Genomic DNA, 27,002 nt, shown 5'->3' on the forward strand with positions numbered 1-27,002 from the left:
GTCCATTTTGCTCGCTAGATTCTGATTATTTTTCTTGCACTTTTATTGCTCATGTGCACATTGCTTTTACTCTTTTAAATTACTCTGTAGTAATTTTCCATTTTGGGATTAGCTCAGAATTAAACCTTTCGTTTTTGTGTTTTTTTTTTTTCTGTTTTTTTTTTTTTTTTTTGGACTTTTATGTAGCCCTGTTGTTGTCACCTTGTCTTTGTGCTGCTAAACTAATTTTTCTCCCTTGGACGATAAAGAGATTCTGTATCTGATTCTGATAGCTTGGGGGGTTTGGGGTCAAGAATGAGTCATAGACGGGTATGACAGAGAAAATCAGGTATTTTTTTCAAAATAAAATATCATTCAGAATCAGATAGTAAATCATACTGAAACAATGTAAGTTGAGTATCCCCAGGGGTTGGGGACCACTGTGCTAGACAACAATGTCTGATCTAGTGACACCGTACAGCTTAAACAATGTAAAGAAAATGTTTTTAACTTGATACCAGATACTGCAGCACACCTTTAGTTGTCCACTTTGGCTCTGACCTGATGTTAGGATGGCCTATACAGTATTGGGCAGATGGTCATGATTATATGACTAATTATATGACACACTGTCTTTTGACTAACTGCAGTGATCAACTCAGTGGTGTGATTTTTCAACTGATAGAAAATTATCTTAGGATAAAAAGCTCTGTTTTCTCAAGCAAACAAGAAAAACCATCTTTCGTAAGATAAAAAATATTGATGATAATAAAATATATATATCGTGATGGGAATCGTCACCCTTTAGGGCCTCCGTTGATTGGCACTACTACTGGTCGACTATACATTTTATTATTTATCACTGGCTACAGACTTTATAAATGTTAAAAAGTTGTGTTAAAATATTGAAAGATAGTTTATTGAATCAATCTAGCTTTATGAAAACAGGTTTTGAAAAACAGGTTCTGATTCATCAAGGGTTTTAAATCAATTCTACTTAGGATCCAAACCAAAGGCTACATTTTTTTTGCATATCTTTTCTGGTTTATGTGAGTAAGTGGACGTGAAGCAGTAAAAAAGGAAAGACAAAACGGATCAAATGTTTTTAATTTTCTTTTTGCACTGAAATCTACATTCATATTAGTTATGATGTAATTTGGTACAGTAAACACTGCTGATGTGTGGTTTTGCGATCCCCCCTTTGTTATACTGTGATCATACTGTCAGACAGCTCTAACTAAAGCTTCAGAAACTGTTCATTTCTCTTCTTACTTAGGTTCACTGGCCCCTCATGTTGGAAGTTGAACAAAATGCAAAACAGAAGCAACAATATAAGAGCAAAAAAAATCAACAGGAAGTCAACAACAAAGGACAGACCGAACAGAGAAATGATAAACACATACTGCTCAACAACAGAGAGGATATATATATTTATATATGTTCATAAAAGCACATTCGTATAATAATAATAATAGACGCTTTGGAATGAAAACAGCAACAAAGAGGCTCACTGTGATCAACTTTTCCGTTTGCATTCAGCACATTCCACTTATATATTATCTGCAAAATTTCACTTGTGCCATTTATATGCATGAATGCATGTCATTATCACCCCTACCCTCCCGCCCCAAAAATATAATAAATAAAAAAACAGGTGATTTGATTGGTCCATGAGGTAAAATGTGAAAAAAAAAGAGTGAAAATTGGAAAGTTTTTGGAAAATACAAAACATCAACAAAAAGAGTTGAATCAAAAAAAGATAAGATTGTGATTGCAGAAAAAAAGCATGATGCCAAAAAAGTATCTATCTTTCCTCACACACACTCACACTCTGTCACTCACACAATCATCCACTAATGCTCAGGCTGTTATCATCGCAAAGTCACTTGAAGGATAATCATTTCATGTTTACAATGAAGTGATGATCAACAAAAAAGGAAACCAAAAAGTACAATATTAAAACCAAGAGCACAAGAACATATTCTCTTTTCATTCCTTCACTTTTTGATCTTCTCCTGTGCACTGATAACAAATCAGTCCAATGTAGTCTGCGCAGGAGGTGGGCGGGGCTTACAGAGACACAGAGAGGTTAATAATGACAGTGGTGATGGAAATACTCGAGTAAAAAGGAATGAATAAAGCGCTGAGAAGGCATGAAGTCTGCCACGCAGCGTCATCAGGCAGGTAGACTCTTCTCTGATTCTGCTACAAGAAAAAGAGCACTTCATTAAAAAAAAGAGCCCCCCCGCCATGTTAGGACTACCCTGGTTTGAAATCCCCTCCCTCCTGTTGAGTGGAGGCTCAGTGTGGGAGAGCATGCAGTTAGCTACACAGTATAGCCTGAGTGGGTGGAGTTAAAAGAGCACTTCAACACAACAGACTGCCTGCTTGGGTTAATACAGAGCCTCGAAACAAGTCCAACTCCGTCTGCAAATGTTCAGGCTGGAGATATGAGCATCAGTCAGAGGAGTGTGTGTGTGTGTGTGTGTGTGTGTGTGTGTGCGTGTGTGTGTGTAATAAACAATAACGACAGAAGCAGCACTAGTAGTGTTCAGCAGGCAATAGTCTTTTTCTTCTCAGAGAGGAAACGGCTCAGGAGCAAATCCAATCAAGTTTTATCGTGTGTGTGATCGACTTTCTTAGTTTCAGAGTCCCTTTTAGTCCCCGTTAAAGACAGAAGAAGAAGAAGAAGAGTTGTTTTGTCCGTTGGTTGCTGCGGCTGGTATGTTCCAAGATTCATCAGCTACCGATTGAGGCAACAGAAAAACGTAACATTCAAATATCTGCAGACGTCCGTTTTGGCTGGCATGCTGAAAAATTTACAAGACTGCTATGTGCTGTTAATTTTGTTTTTTTTTACCTCTTGTTTTAACGACAGGATGTTTGCAAAAAGTGCCCAGAGCAAATGACAAACCTGAAGCCATAGCCAAAATACACCAGCATTTTTTTGAAGTGTGGGATCATTTGATCTTTTTTTCTTGTCGTTTTTAAGGTCCTCGTGTTTTCTGATTTATTTCTTCTTCTTCTTGTGATTGTCACCCATTCCACCCTCCCGATGTTTGCAGCACCACTCAGGCATTGGTACAGGTAGGCAGTGAGTTTAAAACACAATGTTCATTCACCCGGCTGTTCATGAATGGGTTTTCTCACCACAGCCAGGCATGAGGCAAAAGGTCTGTTTCCTTAATCGTGTGAACAGAAGAAAAACTAAAGAGGGACGAAGAGAGTGAAGGGGAAAGTAGAGAGGACACCTCTCAGAGGCTCTGCGCCCCCTAAGGCCCAATGTGGGCTCAGTCCTGTCCACTCTGGTCTGGAAAAGTCCAGACTGAGGTTTTTAGAAGAGTGCTTTGGATCCCTGGTTCTCGAACTCTGTCCAGGCGTCGTTCAGCTCCATGAAGATCATCTTAGCGTAATGTTCATAAGGCTTTCCCGTTGCCTGCAGAGAGAGTTTGGGGGATTAATGATCGCGTTGAAATACCATTCCCTTTCAATTAAAATCACCTCGTCTTACTCTACCTTATCAGGATGGACGACCAGCACGGCCTTTCTGTAGTACTTCTTCACCTGTTCAGGTGTAACCAGGTCAGCCATGCCCACAGGCTTCCAGCGGGTTTCTCCCTCCCACAGCACCGTGTGCAAGGTGGACAGCAGCGCTCGGATGTTTCGCTCTTTACCTTCGATCCAGTCCAAGATCTGCAGAGAGACCATAACTGTTAGCTCACTAGGATTAAGAAGAGATGTGCACAATGCAACAAGGAAAAAATGGAAAGTGTATCTTTTGGAATCGAGGGTTTACTTGGTGGTGAGAGACTCAATGAAATTACCATAGCTACAGCACTTGAAGCTAATTTAAAGTGGCTGTGAGGAGTTTGAAAGTGATCTTGAAAAAGTCTCCCTTCTAGATATATGCCTGATTGTAATCCACACATTAAAATGAAATTATCAGTGCCAATATTGCTGGTTACAGGTTATTTTAAATTTCAACTTCTTAGCTTCCAGTTTGGATCATCCAGGACCGGATTGATTTACGGCACGTCTCTGTGACAACACCACGCCAGCTGACAAAGTTTAGTAGTAAGAAGAGATAAAACACAGAGATATGTGTTTTTCTCTGCTAAAAACGATTTTTATGGCTATGACACAGGAGCCTACCTGTCAGACAGAAAAAGGACAGAAGAGTAGAAGCTAAACAGGAGAGTGATACAGCTCGAGCTAAAGGCTAATTAGCCTTTAGCTCATATTGTATCACTCTATAACACAGGGGTTAAGGGGCTAGAGATAATGTTCATTTCAACGCATGTGCAGCAGTTTTTCTGCAGTGGTCTGTTCAAACTTGAGAGTCTATCAATAAAATGAAGAGTGAGGTTACGTTAGCTCTGATTGGTAGATGACTGGCAGGACATAGCTAACCAGGATTCCCTAACGTTACATATTATGGACATGTCTTAGAGCACTGGGCTGCCAGCTGCGCTGAATATAAACAGCTACTAAACTACATACAAACTGACAGTGTTTACTTATTGTCACGTTAGCCTACAGATACCTTGGTGCTCCGGGCTGCCGATAGCGCTACATATAGCCGGCTATTACAATGTCTGCTTGATGTCACGTTTCAAACCGTAGCACTATGTAACTGTACTTCACTTCAGGGCGCCGTACCCAGTTAAAAGTTGCCTTGAACAAAAAAAAAAATGTTTCAATTCAATCTCCATTTAATTAAAAAACACACGCCTCGCTAAAAGTAGTTTAGGACAGTGTGGGGAAACTTTAGGGCATAAGGTGGCGAAGAAGTGCAATTAAAACAGGTCCTCTTCATAGCATCTCTAAGGTAAGGATCAGGCTCTCTTGACAACCTGTCAGTGAAGGACTGAGTTGGTCTAATTAGTCTGTTTGATGAGTAATTGAAAGACCAGATTAGGTAATACAGAATCCCACTTTGTCATAGGGGAACCATGCCTCTGGACTGAAGTGATTAACTCAGTGACTAAAACTTTCATCTGCACTATTTTAGCTTAAGAGTTGTGTTTCCCATTTTTCTAACATGGTACATACTGAAAAATAAAATAAGAACTGAGTGAGAACACCAGCAACTTAACAGACACTGACAAATTTTAGGATTGTGTGTTTTGCTCCCTCACCTGTAATTTAAGTGGATCCATATCTCTCGAGATCTCCTGCCTCCTCATTTCAGCGATGGTTCTTGGTCCCGGTTTATCAGGCTTAGAGGCAAAACCCTGAGTTGACAACAGGTCCTCAAAATCATCCTCCTTTACCTTCGGTTTAGGGCCTGTGAGGTGACATAGCATGGAGAAATAAGGAGGGACCAAGCGGCAACCTCCTAAAAATACGAGACAATGCACCACAAATCTAAAATCTGCTGTTTCTCAAGTGTTCGTTTGAGGCTGGCTCCGGAAGTACCGGAAGTCAAATACACACCAAGCCAAAAAAGCAGTTTTCAAGCAGAAATTAACCTATTCACAGCCTGGTTCAAAAAACGTCTCCTGTCTGAGTCACTAATTTTACTATCAGCACCCACTGTACGGGAGGTGAATTTTTTTCTAAATCGGCAGTTCAGAGGATATTAATATCGTGAGCTCCCCCAATAAGAGGCACAGCTGAGGGTCACGAGACCGACAGGCGTCCTATAGCTGTAGGCGAAGCCCTTGCCACTACCAATATGGCCGCTATAGCCAATGTGCTTCATTTTCCTTTTCAGAAACAGACGGGTGACGTCGGCGAGACTACGTCCATGTTTTACAGTCTATGGGAGGGACATGGTAATGTGTGGAAACGAAGCTGACTTACTCATAGACACTGATGCTAGTTAAGCTGTTTCATTTTAACAACGCTGCATAAATAACACAGAAAAACATTCCCTACATCCAGCATCTGATGTTTCTCACCAAAACCAGGCGCGCGGACTCCTCTCTCCTCCCTACCTCCGATGACGCTGGAGAAGTTGAGGTTGTAGTTGGGTTTGGTGGGCTGAGCCGCAGCAGGCTGAGACGTGGCTGAAGCTTTGGGTGCAGTCCCAGATCCTGATCCGTGCATCCACGGTTTGCTCTGGGCCGAGGCGGGTCTCCCACCTTGCCACGGCTGGGCTTGAGGCTTAGTGGAGGAGGAAGAAGCTGAAGATAGAGGCTTTGAATTAAGAGAAGGCCCGGAGAAGTTGCTGCTGGAGGAACCTGCACATGAAATGGGAGAAATAAGAGTTGCTCTACTTATCTGTGCAGCAAGACAAAAGTGAGTGATGTTTCTTAAACAGAAAAGACTTGAGAGGAACAAATAGTGCAGCATATCGTACAACCTAAACAGACTCAGCTGCCAAAATTATGAATCAGGTCTAGCTCTGAGTTTACAACAGAAAGACAACTCAGTGAGGGTGTGAGAAAGGTTTGATTTCGTTTTGATACATTTAAACACATTTTCCATGACGGCCTCCTACCTGGTAAATTGGAGCCAAGGTTTCCTAAGTCAGCAAAAGGATCAAAGGTCTGAGACTTGGCCTTCGACATGGACGACATGCTGGAAGCTACAGATGGAGTGAGAAGATGTGAGTCAAATTCTTTGTTTTTCTATACATGCTCTGAAAATTCCTAATACCTTCAGAATATACGTCCACTCACGTGTGTTGGTGTAGTTTGGTTTGCTGGTGGTGGCGCTCATGCTCGCGGTGGTTCCAGCTGCCCAGCTATCCCAACCTCCCAGCAGGTCCGGTTGGCTGGCTGATGATGTCATCTTAGGAGCGTCATTTGTGAGCTTATCTGTAAAGCCACAAACGTACTGAGTAACCCTTAACTTAGTATTGCTGTTTTACTTTTCAACTGCTTGTAGCAGATGTTAGCAGAAAGGAGGAGTCTGTCCCGAAAAACTGGTTTGATTTTCAGACACTGTCGCAAGTTTGTTGCTGAAAAGTCAACATGTTGTTTGTGTTTGTTGTCATTAAAAACAGAATGAGAGGAGCAGTGGAGGAGGAGGAGGAGGAGGAGGAGGCAGACTCACTGAGGTTGAAGAGGCTTGTGTTGGAAGCAGGAGTGGCGTTACTGTGAGCCGAGCTGAAGCCGCTGGTGGCCGAACTGTCAGAACCCAACAAGTCTCCAAACAGGTCTGGTCCAGATGCTTGACGAGAGGAACCCACACTGGAGCCGACACCAGATCCAGACCCCATCCCAAATGGGTCAAAGAGGTCTCCCATCGCTGCAACAAGAGCACAGGGATGAAGTAAATAAGAGATTCTTTTTACAATCGCCCAGAATCAACATGTGAAGCCTCCATCTTTACGTTTAGAGTCTGGAGTAGCCACACTTGCTGGTCCACCGAAGAACAAATCTTCCTGCACTGCTCCTGTTTGGCCAGCAGGGGGTGCAAACAGATCATTTAGGAGGTCGCTATTGCTGGATGCAGCTTTCATTTCACCCTGGACTCCTTGATGAGGAGCAGAGGCTGAAGACACAGAAAGAGGTTGAGGGTCAGCGTTCAAACCTAGGAGGTCGGCTGTGTCACCCATGGGAGGCTCCTGGGCAGCTGGAGCGGGGGTCTGAGGAGAGACAAGGAGGACATAAAGAAATGTCATCAGAAAATCTTCATCAAGGAGCAAAATAAATCAGAATCTTGTCTAAAGTACATAATACAGCTTAATCATCCAGACCTGGAAGTCAGCATCAAACAGCGGTTCACTGGGGTCACGTGACAGCGGCTCCCCACTGGGGGCGGAGTAAGAGTATGACTCTCCTTCTGATTGGTCACTCAGCTCTTCCTGGTCATTCAAGGACCCACCTCCTTGATTTTCATCCTGAGAGCCACGCACATCTGCGAGCACATGAAGAAGCGAGTCAGAAGACATTTTCTAAAACTAGCCCAGGAACTGGCTCAGTGAACATTTGGAACAAGAGGATTCAGGTTGTCATTTTTATAATGCATTAAAAAAAGTTCCCTAAACCCAGACACTTTATCCTCTTCATCAGAAAATATTTACAAAGTAGAGAAAAGCTGTCAAAGCCAAGATATCATCATGAGATCATCATTTTAGTACCTTCCCAATCCAGTGTCTGGAAGAAGTTGTTAGCGTTGCTGTCTGTGCTCACAGGAGACTCTGGTTCTGTTGCGCTGGAACCTTCTGGAGTCTGAACCGGCTGAGGAGCTTCTGAGTCATAAAACGCTGATGAACCCGGCTGACGAGGCAGCTCAGGTTTACCTGCAGTGAGGAAGGTTTAATGTTTAGATGATCAGCTCAGGTGAGTAAGACAAATCAGACCAGATGCAGAGCTTGGCTTTTTTTAATTTACCAAATTTACTGAGGATCTCCTGCTGCTCGTCACGAGAGCTGAAGAGGATTTTGGGGTTGAGGCCTTTAGTCTGAAAGCTCTCCCAAGGAGGGGTCTTAGTGCTGGGTCTGTCTCTGGGTTCCACCTCGATGTCCAGGTTGACCTGGAACAAGTCTGGGTACTTCTCCTGGATGTCACAGGCATCCAAGTCGTACCTGAGAGGAGAACAAAATGTTATTTAAAAAATGTATTTTAAAAAAAGGGAAAACAAACAATATGATAAAAGTGCTTCAATAAAATCATGTTACATACTTTGCAAACTTGACAGTCGTCGCATTTCTGGGGACGAAGCCTGTGTGGAACTGGATCTGGAACATCTTCATGGATGCCATCTGAAACACAGCAGACAATTATCTAAACACTTTCTAAACAAAGAGGCAGAGAATCTCCTAAAAGCTGGAGTTATTTAGTACCTTGGCCTGTAGACGTCCTCCCAGTGTAGATCTTGCGTGATAGATCACCACCAGCACATCTCCTTGGACTGTCACATTGAGTGGAATCTCTGCTCTGCCGTCCTCAATCTTAAAGTCCCTGAAAATCAATAAAAGCACAACACTTAATCAAGGAACCCCCTTTAATATGAAGGCATTCCTGCACATCTATAAACTTACTTCATCTTGTCGTACTCCTGTGATGTGGTGAGGACTCTCTCGTCCCCAACGTAAACTTCACAGAATGGCCTGCACCCGTTGCGCTGCTTGTTGAAAAGCGGCACGGGTGTCATGACAATGGAGCGGATTACAATGGGCTTGCTGTGAGGGATGATGGGCTCTTCTGCCATCATGTCACACATGTACTCGATATACCTGCAACAGATCAATCATCCAATCAAGATTGTGTGATGTTTGCCAAACTCAAGGTGCTGGTGTCCTTAAACATTTATAAATCTAAAATGAAAGACGTGGAGGCTGTTTCTATAAGATGTCAGAGTTTTAGCTCGGTTGTTTGAACAGTTGTTTCCCAGAGCATTGTTTTTATCTATTATCTTGTGTTTTATTTATTTATCTATGAGCTTTGTGTTTTTGCTGCTGCCTGTCTTGGTCAGGTCTCCCTTGAAAAAGGGGTTTTTAATCTCAATAGGACCAACCTGGTTGAGTAAAGGTTAAGGAAAAAAATAAAAACATAGCATGGAGGTAAAGCTTGAAAATAGAGACCACAAAGTTTCAGCGACTCTCCTAAAAATTCAAACCAAGATAACAAACCAAAGACATATCAACCATTTAGCGTTTTTTGTGTGAGCTTCATACCTCTTGTGTGAGGGTGCGATGCCAGGTGGGCAGCGTTTCATGGAGAACATGTAGACTGCGGCTTCAGCTGTGGTGAAAAGGCGACAGAAACACAAGAAGGAGCAAACTGCCACTGCTGAAGCTGCCCGGCCGTCCTGCAGAAAGAAATGTCAAACAGTTAAGATACTGCAGGAATTCTTTTCCTCATTTTCCTACCTTTTTTTTTAGTTCTTTTAAAATTTATTATGGTTTTTCAGGTCCATAAAATCAATGAAAATACACATCATCCTTCATTTATCCATCTGTAAATGAACCACTGTATCCAACAGAAAATTATCCCAGACTTAGTAAGTCGTACAAAAGCATGTAAGGACCAATTAGGCACTCAGTAAAATATTCGTATAACCATTTTTAAATACAGTAAAATTAGAACAGGAACTTTAAACATATAAAAACACTCTGAAACCAGAATATAAAATAAAACAAAAAAAGGAAACAAAGATTAACTTGTTGTAGTCTCAAAACAAAGGTAATCTTCTCCATCTTAAATATATCATAAATTTTATCAATCCATTCTCCCATGGTAGGTTTTCCAGGTGTTAACCACCTTCTAGTTACAGCTTTTCTGCAGGCAGCACTAAGGATCTGAAACAAATATGTGATTTTAAAAGAAATATTTTCTGATGTAATGGCACCCAAATACAACAAGTCAACGAAAAACACTTTGCAAAACTTCGTAAATCCCACACCAAAGTGGAACCAACGATGGACAAGACCAGATGAAAATGATTTGCTTTAAGGCACCCATACTGTCACCAGCATGCAGAAGAATTTGTACAAGGCATTTTATTCCTGGAGCTACTTACCAAACAGTGTACTATACAGATGTTCCTCTGGTCCTGTTTGAGCCACAGGTGCATGTTCTTACACACACTGTACAGACTGCGCAGGTTGGGGGCACGACGCACCTGCCAGTTACACTCTGAAACCTGCACACACACAAAAACATGCTCAAGTTTCTCAGTAACACCACACAGCTGCACAAAAGTGAAAGAATAACTCCAATAACATCAAAAATTGTGGTAATGATAAGTTTCAGAGAGCTAAGGAGAGAAAAACAACACCAGCTGACTATCTACTCCAGCAAATGAGTCATCAATACTGTGACAGAGGTGTTTGTTGAAGTCCCAGTCTGATCTATATCCTCTCAGTCAAAACATGCATGAATGCACAGAGCAAAACTCAGGCACATATGGACACACAGAGTACACATTCAAAGGCAAAGTCCGTACCCTGTTGTGAAACCGTGAAGGCCTGTATGATCGTTTGGAGAGGTTGTAGACAGCATAGTGACCAGCATGACGTGAATCCAGGAACAGACGGACGTCCTCGATGTTGTTCTTGATGGCAGACTCCACCCCCTCAGCTGGGAAGGACATGACTACACAGACAAGGACACAGGCGTTGGAAAATTATAAGAACAGTTCCACTAAAATCCTTTTCTTGAAGTGCTGAACTTTTACTTACGACAGGAAGTGCTCACCTGCTATTCTAGAGGTGATGTATGAGATATCCAGGTCCCCTTTGGCATAGCTGTGACAGAAAAAGGAAATGTGCTTGTAAATGGATTTTGTGCAAAACACAGAACAGTGGAAGAAAACACAGATCACTTCAGAAAACAACAAACAAAACACAATGACTTAGGATTGGGAGACTTCATGGCTATTACAGCTACTAGCTTGTAGCCTAGTGAGGAAAAGGGGATCACAAACAAGACTAGACTAAATTACAGCATTATTACATCATATTAAATGGGACTCTGGTTATGTTACTGCAATGCTGCAGGAGGGAAGTTTATTTGATCAATCCCAGTATGGATCTGAATCTCCATCAATGATACGTAACAACAGCTTATGCTTCTGACAGAAGGAGAATCGTTTCTGTCCAAGGCTGCTTGGTTCAAATTTGACTGGTTGTTAAATAGAAGCAGAGTAAGACACACTGATTCTTACCACCAAATAATACTTCACAAACACATGAACAACTTGATCTTTTCAAACTTGAAGACAGTGTTATAGTATCTGTTTGGTGTACAGACAGACATGAAGCTAGTTCAAAGACAAAGCTGAGATGGTGATTTAGTTAGCGGTGGAGACGCAGTAAAACCTTGCAGACACCATTCATCCATTCACTTACTCAGTCACTCATTTATATATGTTTATGATTCCAGTACACGAGTACCAAGTTACTACAACTTTTGGACAAACTGGGTAGAAAGACTTTGTTACAATAATTAGTTTAAAGACAAAAATAGATTTGTAAATGGCTCTAATTAATAGATGAATAGAGGGAATGCATCAATGCTGATCAGTGGTATCAGACATCTGTGTATCGGTGCCCCTCGAAGCTCCATCGGTATGGGGGCAAGAGATCCATGGTGGCGATCCAGGCAAACAGCTCTATGCCTTTATTTTTTCTTTACCAGCGCTCTTTGCTACTTATTTTGAAATGTTGCCTCTGATGCATTTGCTTTTTTTTTAACTGCATTACCAGTCGACAAGGTTAAGAAGTTCACAATTGCATAGAATTTCAGAAATTTATGAAGCATTTTGCTGGTAAACATTCACATATTTTAGAGTTTAAATAAATATTAACTTCAATCTACTCACTTTTTGCCTTTTGCCCAAATCCTTACCAGTCTTATTCCCACAGTAGGGCATAAAGGGTTGTTATTTAACATTGGTATTGGATTGGTATCTGTATCATTCGATACCAAAGCCCAGGTATCAGTATCGGTATCGGTATTGAAACCACAAAAGTTGGATGGATGCATCCTTAATGAATAGTCAGAAAGAAGGCTAAACACTTAAATATTAAAAAGAAATATATGAATTGTTATAGTGGAATGTAGGAAAAATGATTGAAATAGTTCATGGAACTGATAAACTCTTTGAAAAGTTGACTGATTACAAAAAAGGGTTAGGTGTAAGCTAAAAGAGCGGTAGAAGTACTGGATTTATCTGGCAGAGCTGGTAAAAGAAAGGGTTGAGGACCTTTAATGAAAGGCTTTTGGATATTATTATGAAGCTCAAAATCATGATTGTTAAACTTCTAGTTCTAACGCTGGGGTTTGTTTTTGCTTTCACAGAACAAAAACTTGTTTTGTTAATCACTCAACCTCTTCTTTCATTCACTCTTTAATTCTTCACACTTCACATCACACTCTCTTCTGCATTCATTCAATAAGAGAATTGAATGTTTCGCGTTAGGATCAGCAAGCTGTGATGGCAGACACGGCGCAGCAAAAAGACTTAATGGTTGTTTTTTCTTCTTCTTCTTCTAAATCAAACACAAACTACAAGAACACACAGAGCAACGCATGAGATGACGAACTCCTCCGACCCCGTATTTACCTTGGGTTGCTAGGTGATGGACACATAGTGGGACCATGAGGGATTGGGACAGAGAAAAGAAACAACAACAAAAAAAATAAACCAAACGACCAAACAGATGGAACAGAGCGATGACATGATCACCAAATGAAACATTAACAACCTTTAGGATGAGAAGGACAGAGGGCCTGAGGGTAGAACAGTTTGCTACTCAAACCTTCGAAATAAACAAATATTATTGATTTCTGAAAGGTGCAGCAGATTGGACACCATCAATTGTTTATATACTTAGAAGGGAAAGCAGCAAAATGCTCCTTTGAAAAGTGAATCTGAGGATAGGGTAGGTATGAGTGTGACTGGCAACAAATCTGCAGATGTAGGGTTATCATGATTTACTCTGGATCGATGCAACTGTGATGAGAGCCATGTTTAAAAACATGTCTACAAGCTATTTTATCAAATTATCATTAAAAGAGTTTTAGCATCATGATGCTTTGCTAAGTTAATTGATTAAACTGATTGATCAATACAGCAACACATGCCGGCGTGAAGCCAACTGACGAGAAAAGACGAGATAAATGAGAAATTATTCAACTGAAAAGGAAAAATGAATAAGCACATCGATGACTTTTGTGGTAACACGATGGGAGCACCTTACCTCGCTACTGACTGGATGACCTTAGACGACGTGTCCTTGATGTTGGTCAAGAAGCGCTCTGTTCCTCCTCTTAAGATATCCAAGAGACCACTGCCCGCCTGATCAGGATCATACATACCTAAAAGTATCATGGGTAAAAGAGAGAGTGCTAAGTATGTAGTTAAAACTAGACAGAGTCAAACTAATCGTGGGAAAGCATCATGAGATAACTTCAGTTGTGATATTTCACATTAAGAATAATTGTTAGAGCGTATATATTATCTAATCTAGTTCTGATATTATGAATGAACAGGAGCACTGGAGTGATTCCTTCAGTCAAAGAGCAAACATACTCTGCCTTTCGACAGATGGTTGACAGGCAGTGAAGAAATCCTCTTAATGGACAGAGCCTGCATGTGTGTATGGATGAGAAAATGATAAGCCCATTACGCTCATTTAGAGAAAAAGTACAAATCAACATCACAAATAAGATTAGACTTGAACTCCTACTACGCATCACAGAATGAACTTTTCCTTGAAGTTGTAGCAAATGTGGTCTGCAGCTGTGAACTTATATTTCCTGACACTGTATTCAGAGAGGAATCAGTCCTGTGATTGATCATTCTGCAGCAGAAAAACGTACAAACCAAACAAAAACAAGTTTAAGTGTTACATGGGGATGTATTAGCTGCCTCACTCTGCCCTGGAGACACAGAAGCTGTGTGTCGTGTGTGTTTTTGTGTGTCAGCAGGGTGGTCAGTGCTGAACTAATCAGATTACTTATTGCCTTGTGTGACTCTCGGTGATATGGGTGGAATATGGGAGGTGTTTGGATTACACGAGTGTGTAAGAGAGCGTGTGTTCCTGTTCGGCCGGCACGGTACAAAAGAGACGTGATAAAAGTAAGGAAATAGAGTAATTTCAAGACAATGCCAATGCAGCCAAGCGTCTAATGTCCACAACATTTTCTAGGCTCTCCTCTTTATTTTTAGTTATCATACAACCAAACTTCACAGTCTCACCAAATAGGCGCGGCTCACTGATACCAGCTGGGGGTTATCTGACCAGCCAAATGGCAGACATGCCTTCTCTCTGCATGTAGGACTCAATCTGATAAGTAAAATGTTGGCTTGGTGGGTGTATTTTTTTTTTTTTGCCATGTGTGCACATTGAGCCAGGTCATGCTGCAACTGGTGAAAATGTGATTCAAATTAAAGACTTTTCTTGTTGTTGGTTAGGAATCAAAAGCTATTCAGAAAGAATGCTTGAGTCTAATTCAATGTCAGCTCCATGGTTTAAAATGCTTAAATATTAGGTCAGTATGCCACAGAGTAAAAAGAAATACTGCTACAGATTATATATTTTACCAAGCATCATGTGTTTTTTTTACCTACACCAAGCAGGTTTTGTTTTTGGAAGAGTTTGTTTATTTGTCTGTGAACAGCATAACTCAAAAAGTTACAAGCAGATCCTGATGAAATGTTCAGGAAATGTTTAAAATGTGATAAGGAAGAAGTGATTAAATTTTGGAGGTGATCTGGATCACCATCTGGATCCAGGATTTTTTTTTAAGGACTCTTTATCATTGTGAGATAGGGCTGTTTTCACCATATGTGTTTATAACTCCATGATAAATGGTCGGATTGCTTTGCAAAACAATACAAGACAAGGTCACCATCATTTCTGATAGATGTAAAAGTAGGATCTAGATTCTGGCAATAATCTGGATACTAAGATCCAGAATATGAAATATGTACTGGGTCATCATAATTTTCAACTCTGTCAGTAAACAAATTGTCGTACAAACCTGCAACTAACACCAAATTGTAGCAGACAGTCTGCTGAAAGGGAGTATAACATTAAAGTAGGACCAAAGTGTTGCATGACAATCACAATGTGCTTGGAGGAGGTCTGCGCTAGTGTTTTTCTAGCTGGATTATTAGCTCAGGAGGGTGCCATCACAATTTTGTTCTGTGCAGAACATCGGCGTAATGACACATCACAGCTCCTTTGTCTAAGAAAAGTTTCAGACAAACCACCCCACCTCAGGTGTGAAGATATTAGAGAAAATAATACACACTATAACAACTTAAAAACATAACTTTGTGATCCAAATAAACTCACCTGCATTGTTGTGGACGTTCTGGATCTGCATGGGTGGCTGGGCTCCGTTGTTGCCGAATCCTCCGTTCTGCTCCAGGAGCTGCAGACATTCATAGCCGTCATACACCGGACGCCAACAGTAGTAAGCACTCAGCATTGTTGCAGACAGGTCAACAAACATCCGCTCAGAATTAGATACTCAAGTTGATTGTAAGCCAGGCGCAGAAAAGCGAAGAGACAGTCATCAGAAAAAAAACGTGTCCTTAAAAATGATGAAAAGTGTAAATATATCCAGGTAAGGAATAAGGCAACAGGTCTTCTCCCTGAATGTATGTTACAGCAACGCTAAAAGGTGACACACAACAGCTTCTATTTGAATAAACACTTTGTGTCAGACGTGTTTGATAAAATGATTCTCAGATAAGAGCTGGATCAGCGTCAAAGCAGCCAGACAGCTTCAGTGTTTCTCTTCCCGTCCTAATGTCTACCGTATTTCCCTCTCAGTATTTCACTTCCATCTCACGAGTCCTCTCCTCTCTCTGTTCCATCTCACAGTCCGTCTGCCTCTCCATATGCCTGTGCCGAGGCGCAGCAGAGTGAAGAGGAGGAGAAGAAGAAGGAGGATTATAATCTCCTTATGTCCAGCAGAGAAACCCCTTCTTAACCCTAATCAGATCAGCAATCGCCAAATCTGCCTTCACTCTGCACACATTTACCGTCCTTATCGTCAGGATTCACTTTAGGAAGAAATTAGTGGAAGTGATTATTAACTGATATCACTTAGTGCTATTAAACTGAATTGTCTTAAGTAAGACTAAGTGGTATGTAGCTTCATACAAACAGGAAAGTATATTTTTCTTGTAGTGGTAGCAACGGTGTGGTCATCAAAACAATCCAGAAAACCTTTCCAGACTTTCTCAGCTTCAGAATATGGATGTTAGTTTAACATTGTTTGAAGAAAGAGAACAAAGAATGGATTAAAAGGAAAGAAAAAAAAAGAAAATTGAAGATTGCAACCTAAAAAAAGAGCTTTACAAACTAAAAACCACATCCAAGGCGAAGGATTGGTGATAAGTAGCAGGATTTGTGGATTTATGGTAAGAATCAAAAGAAGCTGTGGCTGCTTAGTTGGTCATGACCTTTTAGCAAGCAGAGTGGAGTGCTTTCCTCTCCCCAAATCTTGACTAAAATCTTAAATCTGATCGTGTTGGATTAGCTGCAAAAATCCACCTTTAGAGTCACAATGTTGCCCATGCTTTTATTTTTGTTTCTGCGTCACACACTTTCTACTGCTTCGTCTCTTCCGACCCATTAGGACTCTGCCAGCTAGGGAGACAGAAGACAGACTCCTTTGAGCCTGTGTGTGTGTGTGTGTGTGTGTGTGTGTGTGTGTGTGTGTGTGTGTGTGTGTGTGTGTGTGTGTGTGTGTGTGTGTTTGTGCAAGAATAACCACATCAGCAGCAATTTAAGGACATGATCAGACACACACACACAGTGGAAAAGAAGCGGTGAGGTCACTCTGTCAATAGGTTGGCAGACGACGAGCATGTGCTGCTGAATCAGGTTGTTCACCCTAAAGTGAACTTGTTGTTGAACTTTGTTTTGTTAATTTTCTTTCTGTCTCAGTGGTTGCTTTACAACTTTTTCTTTCAACAAGTAGCCTGCCTTGCTGTACATCATATTGTTATTTAAGACTTAAAAAACATTTCTTTGTGATAGTTAAGGGCAAAGATGATGTTTTCTTTGCCTTTGTCCCAGCTGTTTTTAGTTTAGTTTAGTTTTGTTTAGTTTGTCTTTACTTTATTCAAGAAGAAAAAGTCTTATGGTATCTGCCACTTTTCTCACACAATGCTTAAATAAACACCTGGTCAGACAACCAAAAACAAGGCCAGCATGCTTTTAGCTGTGCAAAATAATAGCAATAATAAGAATGACGATAAGCAAAGCAGCCCTTAATTGCACAATTACAAGTGCAAACCTAAGTGCGAAATTACTTCAACAGAAGAAGAACCGAACCAAAAGAAACACTTTCTTTGTTCCTATTATTTTAATTTGTTTATTTTTCCAGTTAAGAGCATTGCAAGGTTAAGCTTATATTTCATCCCTGTGTTTGTTTATTATGCTGTTTTTGATGTTTTTTGAAGATACTGAATGATTTGATTTTTTTAGAGTCTCTGTCTAGGATGCTCCATAAAGAGGCACCTTTAAAGGTATAATTGGAAGTTTGATTTAGATACACTTTTTGTTATACTGGTTAAAATGATCTATATGTCCCGATGAAGTGTTCTTAAATGAGAGCGAATATTATCCCCTATCTACAGCAAGAGAAAACCCAGGAAAACATCAGCCATTCACATCGACTCAGATCCAATCTGTTAAACCAATCAAATCCCGTCCTGCCATTTTGCCCTCCTCCTGCGCCTACATTTCACCGGCACTGCCACTGATTCAATGCATGTTCCTGAGTGCATGTTCCTATGTGTACAGGTTCACATTCAGCAGAACAATGGCAGAGAAACTACCCATACCCCAATTACAGATAACCACTCCTCCGACAAAACAGAGGAAGAAAAGAAAGACGGAGGCTTTCTTTTCTTTTTCTGTTCCCCTGCCTCTAACTACTGCCCCTCTCGCTCGACCTTGGGCTTGTCCCCTCTGACCCGATGAGGTACTTGGCTCCTGGCTGTAGTCTGGATCAGAGTCTAATAAACTGCCACCACAGGAGCTCTGACAAGCAAAAAAATTTGTGATTTTCACTAAGTCCTAGAGAGAATGAACATGTACTATTTGTATTATAGCTTTACTCTTGTTATCGTGTCACAGGTGAAAGTGGATAATGCTAGCATGACAGTTGCGAGTACTGACAAAAGCCATGTTTGTTTATTTTTTTTTTAGCTTTACGTTATAACGTTTTGGTGTTTTCTTACCTCTAAATGAGACATGACTCTCTAAAAGTGAAAAAATGTAAAATGATGTGCTGAGTCCGTCTTTCAGTCATTCACAATCATAGTCGCGAATCAGCGGCGCTCATGCATTTGAGCAGGAGTTGCTTTGGAGGAGCTCCAAGGGGAGGGGAAGGAGGGGCTAGGCGGAGTCCTGACGAGATGCTACATTCAAATTCAGGCTAGTTTTTCAGGACTGCCAACCCTGCCTTTATCTGTTCAGTGTGGTTCTGAATTTAGGTTTTTCAAGTATTGCGAATCCTTTTAGGTTGTAATTACTTCTCCTTTTAACAAATCTACAATGAATGTTAGATGGTAATCCCAGCTCTCACTGTCCGCCCAGAGGTGAGAAAGGCAACGATCCAATCCATCATTTCAGCCTGAAGGCTATTAAAGCAGTGCGAGTTGAACGTCAAACACAAGCATGCATCCACCCACCTCTGTAATGGGAGACTTGGGGTTGACGTTTCGTGCTGCAGCTATCTCCTGGAGCTGGTTGACCAACTCTGTAATGGACAGACGCTCCTCAGGGTTCACCTTCAACATGGAACCTGGAGAGCAGAAAAAGGGCAGGGAGGAGGGTGCAGGAGCAATAGAAGACATTAATTAATAATCTGTAGAGGTAGTAAATGATAAGGGTGTCTCATTATCAAAGTGTTTCAAAACAATCACAACATTTGTAAAAAATGAACAAATTAAAAAATGTCTGAAATCTTTTAACCACCAGTCATGAATCACCTCAACAGGAGTTATAAAAGGACTCTTGTTGTCTTAAAGTTAATAACCACAAATGGGACATTTTCAAACTATCCACCAGGTGGAGCTGTGAGCTGATTAGATTATCTGAAACAAGGCAGTGTAAGCACTTCCAACATAAAGGTGCTATCATAAACACACCTGTCTATCACAGGTGGCAACAAATTTGACCTGAGGTCATGTGGAATCGAGAGAAAAAGAAAGATGAATGACCAAAGTGACGTACGTATGAGGTCATGATAAACGGTGTACTTGACATCGTTCTGAGGGATGGAGTATTTTCCGTTGACGATTTGCAGCTTGGCCCCTTCCTCAAACGGGTGCTGCTTAAAACACAACAGGTAAAGGATGCACCCCAAAGCCTGCAGAGGAGAGACGGAGGAATAATTAAAAAGCCATTCTTCTATATTCACAAAACAAACCATGAAAGGATCCCAACATGGTGCAATGACTGTCAGCAGACTGAGTCTTTTCCAAACATTTCATGGTGTAAAGATTAACCAATAACTTCTAAAGACCCAGAATAATTAGATTTAGCAGGCTCTGCGTAATCCTCTTTGTTTCTGTTGTGGGTCTTGTGTTAAGAGTCACTGTTTTGCCTCAGTTAAAGGAAATAAGGATTATACAGAGAATAAAAACAGGATCTTTTCCGACCTGAGGCTTCAGCAAAGTTTGTCTTCTTGAAGAAAGACCATAAAGAAAGAGCAGTGAATCTCTTAACTGTGTTTTCTATTTGACATTTTAACAGCACAGCTAAAATCTTGTGTTCTAACAACGTGGGTTAGGATCCAAGACTCCAATTCAGTACATCTATAACATATTCTATTAGATATCAGAGGGTAACAAATAAATAGACAAAAGCTCTGACCCAAATGTCCTGTTTCTCATTGATGGGGAAGTTGGAGTAGAGATCGATCATCTCTGGTGTTCGGTATGCAGGAGTGGTGTTCCTCGTGATCTACACACAAACAGAAAACACACATTTACATCTGCTGGATTGTCTTTGGGTGTTATTTGAGATGAATACAATGAAATTAACAATGTTAGTAAATTTCAGAGAAATATTAGAAAATGAAAACTGAAAAAATGTAAAAGGTTTCTTCTTACTCACAGACTTTATGTAATGTATCTACGCACACAAAGACAAGTGATAAGATTCAAATCTCAATGAACAGGCGTCATGAAACGCTCCTTCCTCCAGCATCTCTTTGTGGTCCAGGCCTGAAACAGCTGGCCGAGGAATACGCACAAATCAAGACCTCTGGAGACTGAAAAACTGAGGTCATCTGTGGCAAAGCCCCTAAGTGTGTGTGTCTGTGTGTTTAAACAGCACAAATAAAATTAACCTGAATGATGAGTGCTTCCTGGATCTCTGGCGGTTAATCCAATCTAAGGTCTCTGGTTCCTGTCTATCACCATAATCCCTGCACTACATTGATAAACTATGTCTCATGGATTTTATTTCCCTCCTAATTAATGAATTTACTTTTATGGACAGACTAGGAATATAAAGCAAAGCTGAGTCTGTGGGTTGCACCCATTGGACATTTGTCAAATCTTCTCTGCCTCTGCCAAACAGCTTATTCTGCTGTTGCTAATGACTCTTGTTTTGAGCTCTTGGTACCTCCAGGTGTTAAAAATCAATTTCTCAAAACTCCATTTGTGGTAAAATAATGTGATATTAATTCAAAAATAGACTCCCTAACAAGTTCGTGAGGGTGTTTTTGAGGATTCTGTGTGTGTGTTTGTACCTCATCCTCCACCATGGATCTCTTCTGTGCAGACCAGCTGTAGTCGGGGTAATGTGACACCGTTGTGGCGCTGCCAAAGTCACACAGCTTGATGGTGCCCTGGTTACTAATCAAGAGGTTTTCAATCTGCAGGACATCAAGGAGGCAGTGAGTTACCGCTTCATTCAAAACACATCCAGCACAAAGCAGTAATCACAGTATCCTATCAGTTCAAGGATACTTTATCCTATAACAGCTCTCTGTTACTTCATTCATTCATTCATCAACTAAGAAGAGATGAACCTTGAGGTCTCTGTGGATGATTGGAGGCTTCTGTTTGTGCATGTGCTGCACGGCGCGGCACGTCTGGTAAAGGATTTTCAGCACAGTGTCACATGACAGGGGAGCCCTCTGCTCGACTCGCTTTATAAAGTCCACCAGCTGACCTGAGGAGGAAGAGATTGGGAAACAAAAAACGTCAAAGTTTTGTGTAATGTAGTTAGCAAGGGAGGAAAAGCTGCTGAAGACACAGAGTGGAGAGTGAATTCTTCATGTGCAGGGGTAAGAAAGAGTTTTTGACTTAAAAAGCTGAGAAAGGGTTGGAATTGAGGAGTCAGTCTGAAGAGAAAGGAAGTAAAGCAGGAAGTGGAAAAGGCCACAGACAGGAAACAGTTACAACACGTGTCCCTTTAGGTTTACATTACACAGAACTGGTTCTGTTGACACAGGTTTACTGAAATCTACTCTGACAAATGAGTCAGTACCGATTCAGCAGTAAAGACAGAGAGGAAGTAAAATCATTGAGAGAAAAAGCGCCTGTGTGTGTGACCATGTATTCACCTTTACACAGCTCGGTGAGGATCAGGAACTCGGCCTGCCCGGTGTCTGACTCCTCCTTGCTGATGGAGGCAGCCGAGCAGAACTGAACCATGTTGGGATGACCTGAAAGCTTTTTCTGTAGAGGAGGAGGGTCAAGGAACATCCCTTACAATCTCATTTCCACAAATCTACCAGCTCCTCTCCAGCCTTAAAGCAGCACAGCTCTCAAACTGATCTCGACATGCTGGTCAAACATTCAGATTATAGTCAGGTATTAGACACCTCTCAGGTGCCTTGAGGCATTGCTTTTCTACACCATCAACACAAAGACATTAGTTTTTAAAAACTATGTTGCAATGAAACCCAGGAACACAGTGCAGCCTGTGCCTTCACAATGCGTCACAGTATGAAAACAACGATTGCCCAACTGTACAGCAGATTTCCCAGCACCTCCAGCTGCAGGCCGAAAGGTTTGTTTGTTCCCCTCACTGTCTGAGTTATCTCTTTGGTAAACCCAAACTGCATGAAACTGAGAACCTCCTATGAGGCGGTGAGATACAAAGGATGCTTTGAAGATCTGACCGTATTCCTTCAGAGCCTCATGTGAAAGAAACCCATTCAGGATAAATCATTTCTCACCCTGCTTTTTCTGTTTTTCTAAGAAAAGACACAAACTTTTGATGTGTTCTTGCAGGACTGTGAACTACTGCAGACATACATTTGTTTCTGAACAGCAAATTCTGGTACTCTGTGGTGTTTCCAGCCTAAAACCTCACAAACTCTTGGATGGGTTTGCCTTCCTTATGTGCTCAACAGAAAAACTCTTCATTGGTCTTCAGGGGGGAAAAGTCTCTCACAGTCGTCTGGGAATAATAAAGGATACCATGAAGCAGACTTCCTGTATGATTTCCTTGTTCTTTTCTTCCTCGTTGGAAAGCAACCTCTGAAACAAAAGCACACACACACACAAACCAGTGGTCATGTTGGTATTTTTCTAAGATGTAGATGTTTTAGTTAAAGATATTTCAAGTACTGAGCTAATGTGTTACATCAAAAGTAGAGTAAACAGCCTCTGCTTTATCTATGAGACAAAAAATACATCCTATAACTTATAAGTAAAGACAGTTAGGTAAAGGTATGCACTGATCTGATTCCAGTACTTGGTGTTAGGGATGGGAATTGAGAAGATTTTGTCAATACCGATGCCCTTATTGATTCTGCTTATTGATCTGATTCTTAATCGCTTCCCTTATCAATCCCTGTTGTGAATTTTCTTGGTACAAAAAGGAGCTTTACAGGTTTTCTGTGTCAACAACATTTAATTGAGTTTATAATGTAAGTGAATAAAATGTATTTGGTACCTGAGTCTGGATATTTCTGGTCATAATTATACAGAAACAGGTAAAAATTGCACACAATGTAACGTTAATATACTGTGTTGTAACATATTAATAATTCAAGTAGGCCATCTAGTGTCTCAAAGTGGTTATAGCAATAGTTTAAGTTGTTTGGAAGCTTTCCGTAGTTATGAAGTCAGCCATGAGCCTTTCAACTGCCTGTTAGCTTTTGACATTTGAAATTCTCATTATTTTTTTACAAAGTGTTGATGTGATATGTTTCTGTGATGTTTCCCATATACCTTAACATCAGGCTTGCGCTATTTTGTTATTTTGGTAAATAAGGTGATTTATACCATTTTGAACGTACTGAATATGAATCTCCTGAGAGAGAGTAATGTACACTTCTTTATGAAGTCAGTTCTTCAGTAAAACTTCAAGCTGAAAATCCTGAATCAGAGTTTTCTTGTGAAACGTTATCCAACTGCTAAGCTAAGATAACTGCAGCAGACTAGTTGACGTAAGGCCCGGCGACTCCGGCACAATGTAAAGAATTGATAATGGAATCATTAAGCACAAAGGCTAACGATATCGATGGATTGAAAGTAAATGTCACTTGGTGTCACCAATGTTACATAAAAAATCTAATATTGTGTGAAACATGTCTATGATTACTATTTTACACTGTCTACTACACTGTAGAAATTAAACTTAAAATTATTTCAAACAAACGGACCCAAGAATAGAGAGAAAGATTGATGTTTACGCAATCAAAACTTACGTCATCAAGTTTGAGAGTAAAATATTTTGAATACACTTTAAGATTATATTTATTATACAGTTTATGGGCAACAGACAGCGGAGTAGCTCTTCTAACTACCGCAGTGGGGGTGCAGAAGACGTATTATACTTCCAACTCACATAAAATACAATTTTTTATCTTACCAAATATATCTTTATCAAGAGTTGAAATATGAATATTTTATCACAGGTCAAAGTATCACAATACAGTTCTGTATCAATATTTTTTCACACCTCTACTCAGTGACAAAGGGCCAATCAATAAGACAGATCTATTCAACTTAGTTCTGTCTTTTCTCTGTTTACAAAAATCCATGTGCATGTACTATGGCATTTATGCTGATAGGTCTGCTGGATTTTGCTTGGCAGAGCAATAAAAGCATGAAGGAAGACAGCAAGCTGTTGGGAAGTATTTTACGCTTGTTTCACTGACAGCTCTGAACACAGCTTGCAATAAGTGGAGGTTTAATTCTCTTCTTTCATTTTCTTATGCTACTGAGATTTACAGCATTCTGTGAAACAGAGAGCAGTCTCTTGTCAGACAGAGACTCACGTGTAAGACTTCTCATGCTTTCCAACACATGAATGAATACGTGTAATATGGAGGCGTGTAAAGGTGGCTGAACATGTAACAAGCTGTGACAGGCTCTGCTCTCTCAGCGGGTGTCTTACCTTGAGGGCATAGTCTTTACCACTGCTCATGTCCTGAGCTTCATACACAAAGGCAAATCCACCTGAGAAAAAAAGAGACAGCGAGACCAGGATGTCATTTACATTGTTAACAGGTAATTACATCTACACAAATAGTACACACACTCCAAGGCTCCTTTAATGATATATCAACATCGGATGTTCTGTATAATGAAAGAACAGTTTGAAGAAGAGGAAGAGTGCGGTGACATGATCTGATTGCAACTGCTTGTTCTGTTATACTCCAATGTGTAAGATAATATGGCTCATGACAGAGACTGAAGTGGAATAATGCAGTTAATGGAGATATTGTTAGAGATAAGCCACCAGCTGTTTTATTTTTGTCTGTGTCCTTGTACAAAAAAGCAGTGAATGAGCGGTTAAATGAAAGCCAGTGCAAACAAACCAAACAAATTGTGAAATAAGCAAAAAAGAGGGCAGCGTGCCACCAAACAGCATGAGGCTGGGGAGAAGAACTTCAGGCTACAAGCTGCTCTGATGCTCTCTGCTTGTCTGTGTTTCAGGAGCTCATGCTCCAAATCGTCGTATTTTGATGCTGCGGTAACAACACTCTCAGGGGGAAAAAGGGTCTTTCTTGGAACACCATTGTGCTAGTCAATGTCAGTTCCCCATCACTGACCAATCAAGTGCCAGGATGCCTGATTTCAACTTTGTTAACAAAAAGCATCTTCTGCTCTTCTGTCCTTTTTTCTTTCTGTTAGTCCAGCTCCAGTGTCCATCATTTGATCAACACACTTCTCCGCTAAACTTTGAAGGCCAGCTTAGTGTCATCACAGTGACTTTTGTCTCTTAAGACAATCTATTTGACCCAACCACAAGTGTAAACATTTAGAAACAAGTGATTTTGGTGCTGATAACCCCATTTCAAACTGTGGATTATAAACACCCAATTGTATACAACTAAGAATGTTTCAAATAGGAGTGGGTTAAAATATTGATAAATCAATGCATCAAAGTATTTCCTCGCCCAATGCAATATCGATTCAGCAAATCCTCTGAATCGATTCATCTCATGGCAAGTGAAGGGGACTGTGCGTGTTATTTGTGTTGTACGGAAGAGGGCCACGAGAGACCAAGCGACAAAAAATTGTCAGCCAAAGCAACAGCAGCATAAAGCCAGATCCTTCTGCTTTAAAGTCTGACGTTTGGGTTGTTTTATTGCTCCAAAACGTGAGGTGACAAACCACATATGTTCACATGGGCCATGAAAACCGATAATCAAAGCATTTAAATCAACACTGAATCGATATCAAACAGGGTCTGATAACAGGGTCCTGAAGGCAAGTTTTGTAACCTTAACTTCATGAGGCTCCAAGCACAGAAGGAAAAAAAGTTTATTTTCACTTTAGTCCACAAAACACTTAAAAACCTGTAACTTTTTGGCCCTTGGGACTTCAGGATGAAATACGAGGAGGATTCAGACTTTTACTTTCTAGTACTTACAGAAATCAGATTTTTTTTAAACCACAGATAAACCCATTAATAATTGTTTTGAACAATGCAGTTATTTTTCTGTCACGTTATGACCACAGAGAGACTTCAGCAGTTCTCTGTTTCTCATATTTTCATAAACATTTAACCCCGAAGGCTTCAAAGTGTGACCACAGACATGTCTGAATAACCACAGTGGAGCAGTAGGAGCTTAAGTGCCTTCCAAAACAATAACACAGGAAGTAACCTGTCACAGCCACCCTGATACCTATAGGTCACCACTAAGCCCTGCTACGCTAAGGTGTGGCTGAAACCTGAACTGTGAGTAATGCTGCAGCAGAAGAAGGTGTGAAGGTACAACCCAAGTTTCCAAAAATAGTTTGGATACAGATACAGAAAATGTTCAAATGGCATGTTTTACACATTCTGAACATATTGCAACAGCATGGCTCTGTAGTAGAAGAGTCCAGGTGCTAAATCAGCCTGCTTGCAGTCTCAACTTGTCTCTTGTTAAAAAACATAAAGCACAACTTGACTAGAAAATAAAACAAAGGAAATCCCCAAAACAGCCCTGTGACTGATCGGCGACCAGTCCAGGGTGTACCCTGCCTCTCGCCCAATGACAGCTGGGATAGGCTCCAGCTACCCACGACCCTGAACAGGATAAGCGGTTCAGAAAATGAATGAATGAATGAATGAATGAAAACCCCAAAACTTGAGCACCTGAGATCCTCTTTCAGACAAGAACATGAGACAGATTCACTTTCTGAATTCTAGGGGCTGGCCTCCTCAGTTCCCAGACCTTCCCAGAATG

General features: G+C 40.7%; 1 protein-coding gene across 2 annotated transcripts in view; it reads right to left on the minus strand.

Moving 5' to 3' along the window:
* Positions 1-1,722: 1,722 nt before the first annotated feature.
* Positions 1,723-27,002, minus strand: part of gak (cyclin G associated kinase) — a 28,960-nt gene continuing 3,680 nt past the window's right edge. Inside the window, exons 2-29 of one of the 2 annotated variants that reach the window (XM_074669973.1) lie at positions 24,719-24,780; positions 22,792-22,851; positions 21,930-22,044; positions 21,393-21,535; positions 21,111-21,236; positions 20,228-20,317; positions 19,586-19,721; positions 19,042-19,154; positions 15,683-15,761; positions 13,580-13,697; positions 11,073-11,122; positions 10,822-10,970; positions 10,396-10,518; positions 9,551-9,684; positions 8,915-9,109; positions 8,717-8,834; positions 8,556-8,635; positions 8,265-8,458; positions 8,012-8,173; positions 7,628-7,788; positions 7,261-7,516; positions 6,982-7,176; positions 6,606-6,743; positions 6,425-6,511; positions 5,919-6,164; positions 5,118-5,266; positions 3,496-3,672; positions 1,723-3,415 (exon numbers count right to left, since the gene is read on the minus strand). In XM_074669973.1, the coding sequence (XP_074526074.1) occupies positions 3,314-3,415; positions 3,496-3,672; positions 5,118-5,266; positions 5,919-6,164; positions 6,425-6,511; positions 6,606-6,743; positions 6,982-7,176; positions 7,261-7,516; positions 7,628-7,788; positions 8,012-8,173; positions 8,265-8,458; positions 8,556-8,635; positions 8,717-8,834; positions 8,915-9,109; positions 9,551-9,684; positions 10,396-10,518; positions 10,822-10,970; positions 11,073-11,122; positions 13,580-13,697; positions 15,683-15,761; positions 19,042-19,154; positions 19,586-19,721; positions 20,228-20,317; positions 21,111-21,236; positions 21,393-21,535; positions 21,930-22,044; positions 22,792-22,851; positions 24,719-24,780 (3,758 nt within the window). In that variant the 3' untranslated portion in view covers positions 1,723-3,313. Of the gene's footprint in view, positions 3,416-3,495; positions 3,673-5,117; positions 5,267-5,882; positions 6,165-6,424; positions 6,512-6,605; positions 6,744-6,981; positions 7,177-7,260; positions 7,517-7,627; positions 7,789-8,011; positions 8,174-8,264; positions 8,459-8,555; positions 8,636-8,716; positions 8,835-8,914; positions 9,110-9,550; positions 9,685-10,395; positions 10,519-10,821; positions 10,971-11,072; positions 11,123-13,579; positions 13,698-15,682; positions 15,762-19,041; positions 19,155-19,585; positions 19,722-20,227; positions 20,318-21,110; positions 21,237-21,392; positions 21,536-21,929; positions 22,045-22,791; positions 22,852-24,718; positions 24,781-27,002 lie in introns of both variants that reach the window. The other variant, XM_074669972.1, reaches the window with a different exon arrangement.

This window comes from Halichoeres trimaculatus, unplaced genomic scaffold (assembly GCF_033239565.1).
Source record: "Halichoeres trimaculatus isolate MK-OKI-2021-1 unplaced genomic scaffold, fHalTri1.1 fHalTri1_scaffold_5, whole genome shotgun sequence".
Taxonomy (NCBI): Eukaryota; Metazoa; Chordata; class Actinopteri; order Labriformes; family Labridae; genus Halichoeres; species Halichoeres trimaculatus.